Source organism: Centruroides vittatus, unplaced genomic scaffold (assembly GCF_030686945.1).
Source record: "Centruroides vittatus isolate TY-2023 unplaced genomic scaffold, ASM3068694v2 contig_290, whole genome shotgun sequence".
In the NCBI taxonomy this organism is placed as follows: Eukaryota; Metazoa; Arthropoda; class Arachnida; order Scorpiones; family Buthidae; genus Centruroides; species Centruroides vittatus.
In genome coordinates, this window is record NW_027121846.1 from 2,176,107 (window position 1) to 2,191,048 (window position 14,942).

Genomic DNA, 14,942 nt, shown 5'->3' on the forward strand with positions numbered 1-14,942 from the left:
CTAGAAGCATTGTGTTCATCCTTGTAAATGTCCTTTATTGAAAACATTATTGATCTTTACCGGTGTAATGCGCTTACTAACTTCGAAGATATCCTAATTTAGCTGTAATATATATTATTTTTCCTTATTACCGCTAATTAAAATACGAATTAATTTTTGCCTAAAGTTCTTTCGTAATGGTTTCCTTTATCCTTTTCCCGAGTTTTTCATCTAGAATACGATTTTATAGCTATAATTTAGCCTAAATATTCTTCTAATACGACATTTATATTGCAAAAGCACAGTTTTTATTTTGACATAAATACAAATCTAGTTAATATTTGTTTAATAAAACCTACATTATTTGATATAAATCAGATCGGACGAATATTGCATTTATAATAATTAATTAATTAAATTCGTCCCTGATTAATTCATTATATAATATGAAAATTATAAATTTATATTAAAAAATTAAGGTTAATGTTACCTATGGTAGCGAACATGGCGGCTCGTCTCTGAAACAGTGGGGACGCACGTTCTAACTTAACCTAACCTATTCTAATAAATTACTCTTATTCTAATAATTTGGTTAACAATAATTATGGTAATTTATTAGAATAGGTTAGGTTAGGTTAGGTTAGAACGTGCGTCCCCACTGTTTCAGAGACGAGCCGCCATGTTCGCTATCATAGGTAACATTAACCAAAATGGGTATTATAGAAAATATGAAAACTGGAATGACAGTATTTGCTTTTATAAATTATAATTTGATTGATCAAAATCTTGGTAGTAAATTTGTACCATTTAAATAAACATAAGCCCATAGCCCACCTTAGGAGAAAGGTTTGGCATCTTTGTTCTCTGCTACACAACTGAAATTTATTCAAATATTCATACTGAATTTATCGATAATATTATTCATTTATCAAAATGCATTATTGTATAAATATTTTTTTTAAAAAAATGAATAATAGGATTCGTATTATTGGAGTTTTTAGTCACGTTAAAATTTATGCAATTATAATTGTGTTTTATAACCAACAGATGGCGTCACTTGCTTAGCTTTAATCAGGTATAGCAAGTATTATTATTCATGCAATCACTAATTAGGATATTATTTTTTAAATATTATTTTGAAATCAATTTATATTTTGTAATAATGATTTTATTGTTGAATTTAATTAAATAATTTTTTACTTTAATTGCATTCTTATAAATTTTAATGAAATAATTAATGGAAATTTCTATTATATTCTTATTCTATATTTATTAATTGATTTTAATATAAACTTTGCTTGTCATATTCTATAAAATTTCTAATAATAATGCATACAATATATAATTAATTCTTGATATGCATTTTTTTATATAATCATTTCTGTAGGATATTTGATTTTTATATTGTCCTTTTGATTTATGATGTTTATGCAAATAAAAGAAATAATTAATGTCAGCAAATAAAACTTTATTATGCAATTATTATTACACAATTTTATTATAAGAATATATAAAAACTATATGTAGATATTTATGATAAATAAATTTTATTTCAGTATTTCCATGTATAAATATACATAAATTATCTTGTAATTTAATAAGTGTAGGCCTATATATATAAATATTTTTAAACAAATAAATTGATTTTCTAAACTTTATTCTTAAATATTTTTATTGTTATTATTATTTTTATTATTTTGCATAAGTTCTGTGAAATTAACGGATTTCAAAATATTTCCTTTTTTCAGATGCACTACCGATTCAGCCAGCGATTACGTGGAATTTTCCAATTTTAAAACCGTGGATAGAAAATTGGCAAGACATTGCGGTCATAAAAAACCAAAAGTGATCGATTCTGATGGAGATTTCTTTCGCGTCACTTTTAAATCCAATGATAAATTCGATGGCACAGGATTTGAGGCTTTTTACCAGTTTAGAACACATATGGGCAAGTATTTATAAGGTATTGTTTTAGTGTCGATAAAATTCGTTTTAGCATAACAATAAATTACTTCGATTTTAATTTCTCTAGACCCGTTTACAGTGAAAAGAGTTTCCACTTCTAACGGAAATCACGGCCGTGAGTATAAGCATGTGTTTATTATTTTAAAAAAAATAATAATTATGTTGTTTACTAACCGATTCTGTTTTTAGGTATCACTAACATCTATAACAATTCGACTGTATTCCTTCTACTGATTATAGCAAGCGTGATTCTTTACCTCTAACTAATCAATTTAGTTTCTTTAATTAATTATTCCTTTATTTTAATCTCTTAACCTACCATAAGAAAATAAATGGTGGAATGGAAGAGAGGGATTAAAAACTAGAACACAAAATACTTATACAAAAGAGACTAGAAATGTAATTTGCTCTTTTTTCCACGTCGATGCCAATTCGAACAAACAAAAAAAAAAATAAAAAATATATATATATATATATATATATATATTGAATTCGGAAAACTTTCAGCTACGGCCAGGAGCTATAGACATTGTGATAGTGATGCGTCATCTCCTGGTATCTGGTAAGGAAAACAACCATGCAAACTGACGTTTATCCAACATAAATCTCATTTATATGTGCGTTTTTTAGCATTAATTATATTTATGAAACAATCAGCAATAATGAACTTTGAAGGACGTTTGCTGAAAGAATTATTGTCTTGCGGACTTTTATATTTTCGTTTCACGTTTTATGTTTTATTTTAACTCTGTTATTTCATCTAGTGCTCAATGGAAATTGTCAGTTTGGATGAGTAAACAAAAAATTTCCTCTTATTGGAGTTGGAACCTATGAATTTTTGAGAGAAAGACAATCTTGTTCACATTTTTATTTTTTGTGCCAAAAATTAAAAAAAAAAGACCAAATAAACTCTCAACAAAAGAAATCAGTTGAATTAAGTACAAAATAAAGAATATCAGTAGTGTTAGATAGTTTATCTTATTTCAATTTAAAACTGAATGAAGAAAAATAATGGATCATTTGTCATTCCATTAATTTTGAAAATAAACTTTTTTAATTCTAAAACTACTAAATGATATTCCTAAAACATTTTTAACATTTTATCATTTCAACTTTTGATATCAAATTTTTAGTGCTTTACGTTTAATGAATGTAAAAACAAAGTTCTGTTAATTTCTGTACTTCACTAACATTTAAATTAATTAATTTAGAAAATTACTTTTCTAATTATATGACTATATGACAAGTTACATACTTAAGACATTTTAGTAGCATTTCTATTTCTTTTTATTTCTACTTTTAATATTTATAAATTTTAATAAACTCGTTTTTAAATTTATGCAATAACATTTTTGTTAAATCTTGTTTGATTGCATTTTTGTATATTTGTAAAAGGCAAATAAAAAAAAATCTAGGCAATCAGGTCTTCAATAACAGTCAATTAATAATAATCATATATTGCATAGCCTAACAAAATTTTTAAATATTTTTTTTTTTTAAGTTTTTAGTTTCGAGAACAATTAAATAAAATTGCTTTTATTTATAAATTAGTTACGTCTTATATAATGAGAAACGAAGTCTATTTACTTGGAGATAAAAAGCAAAAAAATAAAATAAAATTTAATTTAAATTACGGTATGTGCTGTTTAATTGCCACTATTCACTTTCAACAAAACCTATTACAACATTTAATAGAAAAAAAAATCGGTACGAAATCATTAATAGAAAAAATACGTGACAAAAAAAATAATAAAAAAAGGATATTAAATACTAGTTAATAGAATATTAAAAACATTGATGGTCATGGGCATGTGCTCCAAGTGTACTTGACCTACTTTATCAATTGGTTCCATTATACTTTCGCTATTTTTATTATTGTAGTGTATATCCCCATATTCTTACTCGCGTAAATGATCAGTATATCCTCTCTTTCACTATCTATTCTCAAATGGACATTGGCTGACCGAATACGGATCATGATAGTCGTTTACCTTTTCCCATACAATGGGGGGCGTTGGTATAACTGCAGGGCAGACATGACGTGATTCCTACCTGTATTTCACAAGTCACCTGTAAATCCCGTCACAATTATACTTCAAGGTACATAAAAGTCGTTTTCCCCTCCCCCCTCGGTCTGTTCCACATAATAATAACATACACACACCCCTGTCCATTTTACTACTACTAGCCTAATTTCCAAACTCGTTTGACCTATAAGTTTCCCTTTTCGTTTTTATATCGATTTTTATAATTATCTAAAATGCATTCATTATACACAAAACACGAACTAAATTTATCAGTTCTTCGGAGGTTAAATAATAACGAGACATCTTACAAAATATATATGTCATAATCAAGGTTGTGTTTGTTATAAAACTCGCCTTTAGCTATAGGCCACAACTTTTTTTTCTATTCTATTATATAAAAGTCATCATTTTAAAATTAATTATGTACGCGAAAGCATATAAAAGCAAAAATCGAATTTATCATCATTAAGTTAACAATTTTAACAAGGATTCGACTTTATAAAGTGAAAATCGTGTAAACAAGATAAAAACATTACATTTTTTTTTTATTATAAAACAGTTCAATTCCTCTGTAACCAGATATCAATAATCCATATATAGATAAACATTACAAAATATCTTATCTAAAGGGTTACGCAGGGTTATACATATGACACAGAATCATGTTAAACCTCAGAAAAAAAAAAAAAAAAAAAACGTTTCGAAGCTTAAAGAGAAAAATAAAGTTTCATGAAAAGTGAGACTTGTTTGAAAAATGAGATTACATTATATAAATTCTTTTATATGATAAATCTTTTAAATCAGTGGCTGACACTGACACTGACACAGAATAAGAATAAACTACAAATTGGATGAAATAGGAATTAATAATATAGACCTACTTTTTTTTTTTTAATTAAACATAAATAAAAATTCAAATGTTTGCTTCACTTTAATAAAATTTAATATTATACGTTATTTTTTAAATATAATAAAATCTGTTCATAGACCCCCCTCCAAGTAATTTATCAGCCTTTAGATAAATTGATTGACACCTCGGAAATTGCTAATGACCAGGTTGAGAACTCGTTTTACTCGTTCGTCATTTTTTTTTTATAATTATTTTCAAGAAAATTATTATGATTTCTTTTTTAATATAATAAACAAACGATACCGCCGTAACGTTTTAATCGGGTTAAAATATTATAGTAATAACGCCCGATTAAAATCCGGCGGTATCGTTTATTACATATAAGCCCGACTTAATATAAGTTTTCAGTTAAATAAAATATTATTTTATTTTATTTTATAATCGATTTACCTGTAAGGAAGGAGGGCATTGATTTTTTACACACCTTTTTTCGTTTGTTTCGAGTTATAAATATTTGATATTAAACGAGAGCTTATCCCGAAACATATGGAGCGGAAAAATTAATATTATTCGATATTCTAAATTCAATTATATATCTATTAAGATTCAAATTTGCAATTAGTTATAATAATCCAATAATCGATCATACACTTTACTATTAATAATAAAATCAAAATAAATTAGCTCGCTTTCTATCGATTTTAACGTTCAATAAATATAAAAAATACCATTTAAAATTGTTATCATCTTTATATTAAAAAAATATGAAGAACGATATTCAATTATCAAATTTTCGTCATAATTTTAATTTACTTTCCCCTTTTATTAATTATAACATTAAATTAATAGATAAATCTATAGAATTTATACAGTTTCACAAGCTTGTTAAAAAAAAAAATTATTGTTAATTCATATAGAATTCAGTCTTGTAAATTTTAATAAACAAGCCGCCATTACTGTCAATCATTTTTTTTTTTAATCTTCACAACCAACGCTTCGTTAAACTCGCGAATCCGTACGCCGCATTTAATTAAAATTGGCACAGGACCAGCAAACGTCTATAAAGAACGGCTTCCCACATTATATCTATTTATCAATGTAACTGTAGGTTTTTTTTCCCAATTAATTAAATGTATTACGGAAACCACCCTTTTATAATTCAATTGCACACATTCGGAAACTATTATTATTATTTTTTTTTTCGAATTATTCATTAAGTAATTCGTTAACCCTTCGAAATAACAAAGTAGTGATGACTTTTCTTGTTTTAAAGATTCGTGAATTGAATTCTCGAAACGTCGTGTAGTAGTTGTTACTTTACGCAACAGAGGGCATCCCAATCGTGTCTTCAGATGTTTTTTTCTTCTTTAAAATAACAAAGATAATAGTTATTAATCATTCCAATGATTGTTTGTTCACGTTAAACATTGTTTCGCGGTTTTACTTCTCTTAGTTATAAAAGTGATGATAAGAATATTAAAAAAACGGGAAAGCGGCCTTGACCTTCAAACGCCAATCATTTTTAATGACGTCACCCCAGCGGCAATTCGTATGAATTTCGTGTACTATTGTTAAAAACTTCAGTTCAGTTTAAAACATCAATTCTATCGTATTGTAAAATTAAACAGCTGGCATCAGATTTTAAATCCGAAGTATAAAATTTAAAAAATAAAAAAAGAAAATCTATTATGACGTCTAACAAATGACATCACGAATGACTGGCTATTTTTTTAAATCACGCAGTCTGTTCACGTGATGCGTTTCAAAAACAAACGTGACCGTGACGCCAGACCACGTGATAAACCTACTTTCAATAATTTTATTATTATTATTATTAATTAGTTTCTAAGGTTAAATATTAATAATTTTATTTATTGAAATTTCTTATCCAGATTAATTGGTTAATTTCATGGATACAATTGAAAATAATTTTAAATTATTTAAGTGTCGACGTCTACTGGTTCATTACTGATAATCGTTAGCTGACGTTTTATTGTTATCTTCCTTTATTTGCCAGTTTAAATATTATTCAATTATTTTGTATGAATTATATACTTCGTTTTGCTTTAAAAAAAAATAAATTTTATATACGTAAATGTTTTTAATTATAAGATTTTCCGATTTTTGAAGAGTCATCTCAAAAAATGATTGTGATTCAATTTTGTTTTTAAATTCATCTATTTATTTATTTAAAATAAACAATTATTACGGATTTAATAATTCGATGTTTTTAATTTGTTATTAAATACCTACTGTTACACGTGTTACTTAAACAATTTAGAAAATATTTAAATAAAATTTAAGACGCGCTAATTTTTGATATCGATGAGACCGCGCGTGCAATTTTTAAATTTTTTTTTTTTTTTAAATTTAAATAATATCTTAAGTGACGGTACCGTTTAGTAAAGTAAATACAAGTTGAAACTTTTATATATTTATTTATTCAGAAAATAATTTATTGACTTTTTTCTGAGCTTTATTGTGTGTGTCTATATATACATGTAAACTTATACAGTATATATACATATGTTGTATACGTGCACATATATATATATTGTACTGTACATACAATTTTATATGTATATATATATACTTATATATATACGTAAGTTATATTTTTCTCATACATCACAGTGCAAGACTATAGCACGTCAAACCGGCAGGAAAGGAAATCGAATCACTTCCTTGTTAATTTTACATCTCCACTTAATTGTAGAGTAGAAATTACACACGAAACAAACATCAAATGAATCAGAAAAAAAATATATAGTTTACATATACAATTTCTATTAACATTTATAATTTTGGGAACTGACAATTTACATATATTAACTCTCAGAGTTATATAACAACAACACTTTCACTTCTACTATCTATAATAGAATGTGAAAGGGATAATAAGTTCACGAATTACAATTTTTATTTTTTTTTGAGATCAACCCTTCCCACAAAAATATATAATGATGATAATAATTAGCCCAGAAACCGATGAAACGGTTACACAATTTCCAACGGTTGACAAAAATTGATCTTTGACTTCATATCAGTCCATACAAGATATCAAAGGATACATGTACTGAACTGTTAAAGTCCATAGCAACTATTGGTGTAGATATATATCTATATTTGTGGGGATTAATCGAATACTGTAATAAGATACTGACCCTGCTTAAATTCTTTCCGATTTATCCGCGAACTCGATACTTTTTGATAACTCGACACCGGCCAGCAGTGACTTTCAATGTGAGGAATGTTTTCCTAGTTGTATTTGTTTTTTCCCTTCGTATTTTTAAGTTTTGTGCGTAAATTAGAGCGTTTTAAGATTGCAAAACAAAATTTTATTCACTCGCATGATCGTTCCACTTATTGCTCCTTATGTCCTTATACCAGGATTTTTATAGTATTTTTTTAACCACAGGACGGGACACCACTCAGTTCGCTATAATATTGGGGGTTTTGGCGAACCGGACCGTAGCAGATTTTTGCATAATGGGATGAAAAGGTAGAAACATTTTAGCTCTACGTTGTCGAATGCATATATATATATATATGTATATATGTTTTCTTTTTTAATCTTTTCGAAATGTGAGTTATATCATATTTAAAATCTGTACTCTCATATAAAGCAATCTTCAGAGTACTCTTCACGCGCACGACATCCACCTGTTGCTGCAATTACAGGAAGGATATCCGTTAGGGGACATGTAAGGTGTGTAAAAGTAACCTTCCCCGAAAACGTAACGGTTTGAACGACAATTTTTTTTCCGAGGTCTGAGTTTAGATGCTAATCGCTGTTGTTCCTGAAAGTATACTTGATAGGCTAATTCCTCAATTAGGGCCAGTGTCTGTCTCCTTTCGTAACCCATCAGACACACGGTACTCTCGTCTACGACTTGATGTAATATCATAAGGTAATCATACTTACAATGATCGTCACCGATGAAGTGGGTTGCTAGATAGTTTTCCAGTTTTATCCGTTGTTGAGCAATGTCCCCGAAATCGATGAAAAATCGAGAACACATATATCTCTCCAACGTTTTGATTTGGTCTGCATCTTCGGCTACGTAGTCTCTTACCAGTAAGTTACAATACTTTAAAAGTCCTCCACCTCTTATTTCTTCCGGATTCCGAGTGGCAATCAGTCTCTTCTGTAAATGATATAGGGCCTCCGAAAAGTCCCCATAAACACTGTCTCCTATTACAGTAGGGTAGAAAGTTTCGGTCATTGGCATTTCGGCACAGTCATAAAACAACAACAGACTGTCTAAAACTATTTGGAACGAGTCGACGCTGAATTCGAACTGTCTTCTCATCTTGTCTACAAATTTTAATTCCACATTCCTTCCGCACTTGTTACTAAGTGATATTAAACTCCATCGGTCACTATCCGTAACTTTCACCATTTTGTGTACATAAGCTTCTTTCAAACTACAGCTACTCATTCTTTTCACTCCTTCTGGAAGAAAATCGAGTAGAGAGTCCAAAACGGCTGTTTTGATTTTATCGAAGTTACGCGGATTGGATAGATCAACCAGAAATATTAAGTCCAGGTCATTGTAGGGAGTTTTTTCAGAGGCTAGGATGTAACTTGCAGCTCCTCCATTCAGTCTTAAGTCACGCACAATCACTCCGTCCTTCTGTAATTGACTGCGTACGTGTTTGACCAGATCCCGAAGTCTGATCTCCAAAGTTGGAAAATTTCCACGGCCGTGAAGAGGCACTATCTCGTTCATGACTTGATCCAATCTTTTCACTTGCTCGTAAGTCAAAACGGCATACCTTAGCTCGTTCTTTTCTGTATCCGTATCGATGACTGGTTTCATGTCTTCCTCGTCGATCTACGGAAAATAAACAAAAGAAGAAAAAAATCGACAATTGGAGGTGTTGGTAAGTGACAAATCCTAACCCCTTCCCTACTCCCTCCAATGTAAAGAACTCACTTAACTACTAGCACACTTTAATCAACTGACTCTGACGAATTACATCGCGCATTTCCTCCGCGCTGAAAATAATCCCTATCTCTCTCTACTGACATAAATCCACCAATCGATCCATTTTTAGTCAGTAATGAATTTAATTGAATAACCAAAGTTAATTTTAACGTGCATATTAATAATTCAATGCGAATTAATCCGCACAGCTACTTCATTAATGAACTATCTATTCAAGGTTGTCAATCAACAGAGCATGTAAAATATCCTTACGCTTAGATCACGTGATCGAAACAGCTGCACCGGTAATGACATTTGAATAGCAAGCACTAATTTTGCAAACTTTAATGTACATTATTTAATAAGTTCTAAAAAGCGATCAGTCAGCATTAAAGAAATCTTATGGCAGCAGCATTAACTAAGTTCTGGTAGTTGTCCTTGAAGGGCTGATGTCATTGTTGATTTTAGATACTATACGGTCAAACTATCGCTTTAAAACGCTAAGTACTAATCAATAAATTTTTTAACGTCATAATCTCATCCTTACAGTTTAACATAATGAAAGGGTGCATTTGTACGTTCTTAATTCTTGAAAACAGACTGTCTTATGTAATTGAAATCGATATATCAATGATAAGCTGTCAAATTTTAACTTGATCAATAATCGGCACGAAACCACCATAATTTTTATCTTAATAAATACGTGGGGGCGAATTACATATACATAACATTATTAGTATTATTATTATTAATGGATTTGTTGGCTAACTAGCACTCTGCGTGGGTTGATCTAGTCCGGCCATACTGATAACTTTGCAAACAGTCTAGAGAGATAAATATAGTTTAAGCCCAATTAATTAGTTTACATTACAAAGTGGAAAAATCTTTATCAATAGCCGGAAACGAGTATAGTGAAAGAATCTTTAAATATGGTCTCTATAGCCAATACAGAATTGTAACATATGTCATATATAGTTTCAGAGTTAATATTTTGGTAGTATTATAATAGTTTTTGTATCATTTAAATATTATTTAGATGACTTGAATTTTGAAATCTATTTTACAAAATAAAAATAAAAATATAATAATTTTAGTTTTATTATTAGAAAACAACTTTTACAAAATGGAACACATGTTTTTGATCAAAACAAAAATCTTTCCGGATTAAACAATTTATAAAATAAGCCATATGGGAAAGTTTCTTCGATTGACATATAGCATTTTGGGAATTACGCTACACCTGTACGCTAACAGGTAAAGCGGAGAAAACTAAATCACGGGGTACCGTACGTTGTTGAATAAATCATTGATCTTTATAGCAGAAAAAATTATAATAATAAGCGGGAATTATACGGTAATTATGTAAAAACAACATAAACATGAGGAATTTATGTTAGTAAAGAAGCGCTATCTAACGGAATACAGGAACGAATCAATATCCGTATTACGTCACAGAATACGATTCCTGTCGGTCCATATGGTATATGTTAAAAATCGACTGTTTAATGACAAAAATCGGTTAAACGATAAAAAAAGCGTAAGATATCGAAATGTTCTGTCATTTCTTTTACAACCCTCTTAAACATTATTCCGCACTAACTTACATATGTTAACACTTGACAACCACATTCCGATGAAAATCTCGGTAAAAGATACTTACCACTAAGTTATCTTCTATAATTTCGGAACATAGAGCATCGTAAGGAAGCGGAATAGAGTCAGTTTCCATTATTATATAGTTGTGTTGTGTCTTATAACCGTGAATGTATGGAACGTTGCTTGTACCTTAACTGACAAATCCGCTTTCATCTCTGACGTTGTTCCTTAACAGTCATCTCGTACACGAAACTGACCAATAGCCATTCTTCTGTAGCATCGTTTCCCGTGACAACCGAACTGTTGACGTACTTAATCACGTGGGTGAAGTTTCCCGCCATCTGAATGGAATCTTCTAGAAATTTTTAGTCGATGCTACGCATCTTTTAGTAGTATATTATTATACGAAAAACAACATCTATTAATTTTCTGAAAATTCTATTCATTTATAAATGCATTAACAGTACAGGCGTGTTGTTCTGGTTGCTTGATTGTATAAATTACAATTATCCAACTTATTTCCCTATTTTGTATATATGGGTAGAAATCATGTGGTTTTGTCAGGTCAATTTTTATTTATTTTTTTTTTTAAATCACAATTTTTATTGTTCGTGTTTTTCGGTAAGATATTAATTAATCGATCCTATCTGTATCAGAAATAATCTGTTAATGGATTGACAGAGGAGATATAGTAAAAATATATATACATTTATAATTTATTCCTGTCAAATCTACGAATTTAATAAACATACTTATCTATAAGTATAAGGTTTCTTTATCGTAATATAACGTTTACAAGTTCTGACAGTTCAAAACGGTAGTTAATAACATATATTAAAAATCATTAACATTTACGGCTGTATATAAAATAATATATAGAAAAGAATAACCTTTAATTACAATATTCAAAATTAATTGATTTAATAGTCATCATCTTTTAATTATCTATTAATTAGTCGCCATCATTTTTATTGTGTTTAAGTTCAATAATTTTTCGCGTTTTTATTAAGTTATAAATATAAAATCTATAAAAAATAGTAAAATAAATTTTAAAATTTTCCCATGTAGCGCCGCAGTATATTGTGTGTAAATAGCTGTTAAAGAACTAATGAAACATGAATGGCGATTACAGTCGGTATTGATGACGTACTTGGATTGTGACGTCAATTCGACGCGAGCAAAATCGATGAGGAACATTATGACGTCAACAGAGGCAACAACCTCCGAGTATTTTTGGCATTTTACCTTATTTTTAACAAATTAATTACACACTATTCATAAATTCCATCTTTGTAATAAATTTATTTAATTAATTTATTTATTTATATTAAACAAAACATATTTTTATCAATTAAAAATTATTTAAAAAATATATTTTTAATATATTCATTCATTCATAAAAATTTGCTCCCATAAATCAAACCATCGTTAAAAGCAGTTTTCCTGCTAGCGTAGAGTCACAGCAGGGAAGCCATTAACTGCGTAGGGGGAATATATTGACAATATATTCTAAAAACAATATTCGGCGGTTATTGGTTGATCACTACTTTGACGTAATTTGAAAATTATCTAATGGTTGTGTTTGTATGGTTTGAAATTTCTTAACACATTATAAGCAAATTTACTAATAATAGTTTAAATTAAATTATATCAACTTGAATAATGATTTACAGAATAATATGATCAAATTATATTTTTGTTTTCGAGTTAAATATATAACATTGTCATTATCTGTTAAGGCACGCGCTATGATACAAATATCCAGTAAAAAGTAAATGGTGCGGTGCAAAAGACATTATATATTCTAAATACAAAGTCGTGTGCGTTATTTTATGTAAATAAGTCGAAACGTTCAAACTTTTAAAGAATTATCCACAAATAATACATTATGACGAAAGTTTCTTTACTTGGAATTGTCGAACAAGTTTTAAGTGCTTTTTTTAAAGAGAATGAAGGTAAGTTCCCGAAGAACGGATTTTTTCAAGTAAATTGCATCAAGAAAACAATTATTCGGGAGTCCTGAGGCAATTCGAAATGAGGTCTATCATAATAACGATACTGCATAAAATTATAAGCTCTGGGAGGGGCTCACAGTAATAAGTGCGTAAGATTTACGTAATTTAAATTTTGAAATCTCCATTTAACCACAAACCAGATTTTTTATTCATTAAAGCAAATCTAATCAAAAGCCGGTAAAAACTAATGATCTTGTATAGTTTTCGTTCCGGTTTTGATTTTGATATATATTTTTGTAAAGGAAATCAAATCGAAAGTAATAAATAAACGAACTTCATCGAGTAAAATTTAAGTATGTACTGTACATTTTCTACTCGTGATGTATGGTTTATACAAAAACTAAAAAGCAAAAGGTTAGTTGTATTTTAAATGGAAAATTATTGATAAATTCAAATATAACTAACTTTGTAAATTGTATTGGGAATACTTATAAAAATATTTCTTGTCAAACTTATTTCCCAATCTCTCAGATTTTCCTATGTATAATATTAGAGAAATAACCAGATGTTGATTTTTTTTAGTTGTGCTGATTCGACTGCATTTTATCAGATGACATACGGAACCAAGTTAATCGAACTTTCGACAAACAACAGGATAATCTTATCTTTTTAATGAAGCACAAAAATAAAAACTGTGTATTTATCGGTACGTATTTCTTAATTAGTTTGATAACGCAGGTATGTTGATAAATTAAGAATTTAACTATTTTCCTATTTAAAAAAAAAATAAAATAAAAATACGTGGTTAAAAAAGAATTACTTTTACACAGAGTTCTCAATAAACATATAGAACATCAATAACAAACTTACAGTGAATACACAGTATAAAATGCCAACAAATAAGATAGTACAGTTTAGATTAGGTGAAGCAGTTTTCAGCTTGTTGACATTAAGGGCCTCTTACAGTAGTTATATAAATATCAAACACCCTAGGGAACATATACAATACATTTCGAACAAACAACAAAGTATTTTTTTAAAAATATACTGCAGTTTGTTATCGATTCACACGGTATTGTAAATCGCGAATTGTTTCTTTCTATATAAACTGTTGTTCATATTTCTTCTTCTCAAATAATAGTTATAACTAAAGTTTCCTCTTATATAACGACTTCGACGCTTTATATTAGAATATTTAGCAGAACAAGCGATGATATATTACAACTGTTCTATACATTTACGAAACAGGTGTTTTTATATGGATTTAAACAATCAAGCTAAACTACTTTCGAAATTTTCCCATTAAAATGAGTCTAGGATTAAAGACTTCAGTCGGTGTTATATGGGTTACAAACAATTTTTAATGAAATAAGTAACACGCAGCTTTACTATATTTAGCTGTTTACAGTTATAAATAAAAAATAATAAAAAAACTAAGTCTGCTCCGACCTCATCCGAGATAAAAATACCCAACTTTATCTCTCAGAACTGTTACCATGACAACCAATTTCAAACGTGAGCCAATGTTATCGATGGAGGAGGAAGAAAAACTGCGAAGAAACATCGTTAACCTTTTCCGTCGTCTCATGCGTAGGCGAATAGCTTAAATCCTACGGATGCGGGGGCGTTGATTTCTTCC

General features: G+C 28.9%; 2 protein-coding genes across 7 annotated transcripts in view; one reads left to right on the top strand and one right to left on the bottom strand.

Annotated features, from left to right (window-relative positions):
* LOC136972389 (suppressor of lurcher protein 1-like) overlaps nucleotides 1-14,079 on the top strand; it is a 93,474-nt gene extending 79,395 nt beyond the window's left edge. For 5 of the 6 annotated variants that reach the window (XM_067266968.1, XM_067266967.1, XM_067266965.1 and 2 more), the window contains 3 exons: nucleotides 1,728-1,927; nucleotides 2,012-2,059; nucleotides 2,134-2,869. In XM_067266968.1, the coding sequence (XP_067123069.1) occupies nucleotides 1,728-1,927; nucleotides 2,012-2,059; nucleotides 2,134-2,207 (322 nt within the window). In that variant the 3' untranslated portion in view covers nucleotides 2,208-2,869. Of the gene's footprint in view, nucleotides 1-1,727; nucleotides 1,928-2,011; nucleotides 2,060-2,133; nucleotides 2,870-13,885 lie in introns of those variants that run through there. The other variant, XM_067266970.1, reaches the window with a different exon arrangement.
* Nucleotides 7,410-11,595, bottom strand: LOC136972392 (terminal nucleotidyltransferase 5C-like). Its single transcript, XM_067266976.1, has 2 exons — nucleotides 11,413-11,595; nucleotides 7,410-9,659 (listed from the first exon to the last, which is right to left on the bottom strand). The coding sequence occupies exons 1-2, from the start codon at nucleotides 11,479-11,481 to the stop codon at nucleotides 8,466-8,468; spliced, it is 1,263 nt and encodes a 420-aa protein (XP_067123077.1). The 5' UTR covers nucleotides 11,482-11,595; the 3' UTR covers nucleotides 7,410-8,465.
* Nucleotides 14,080-14,942: the final 863 nt, after the last annotated feature.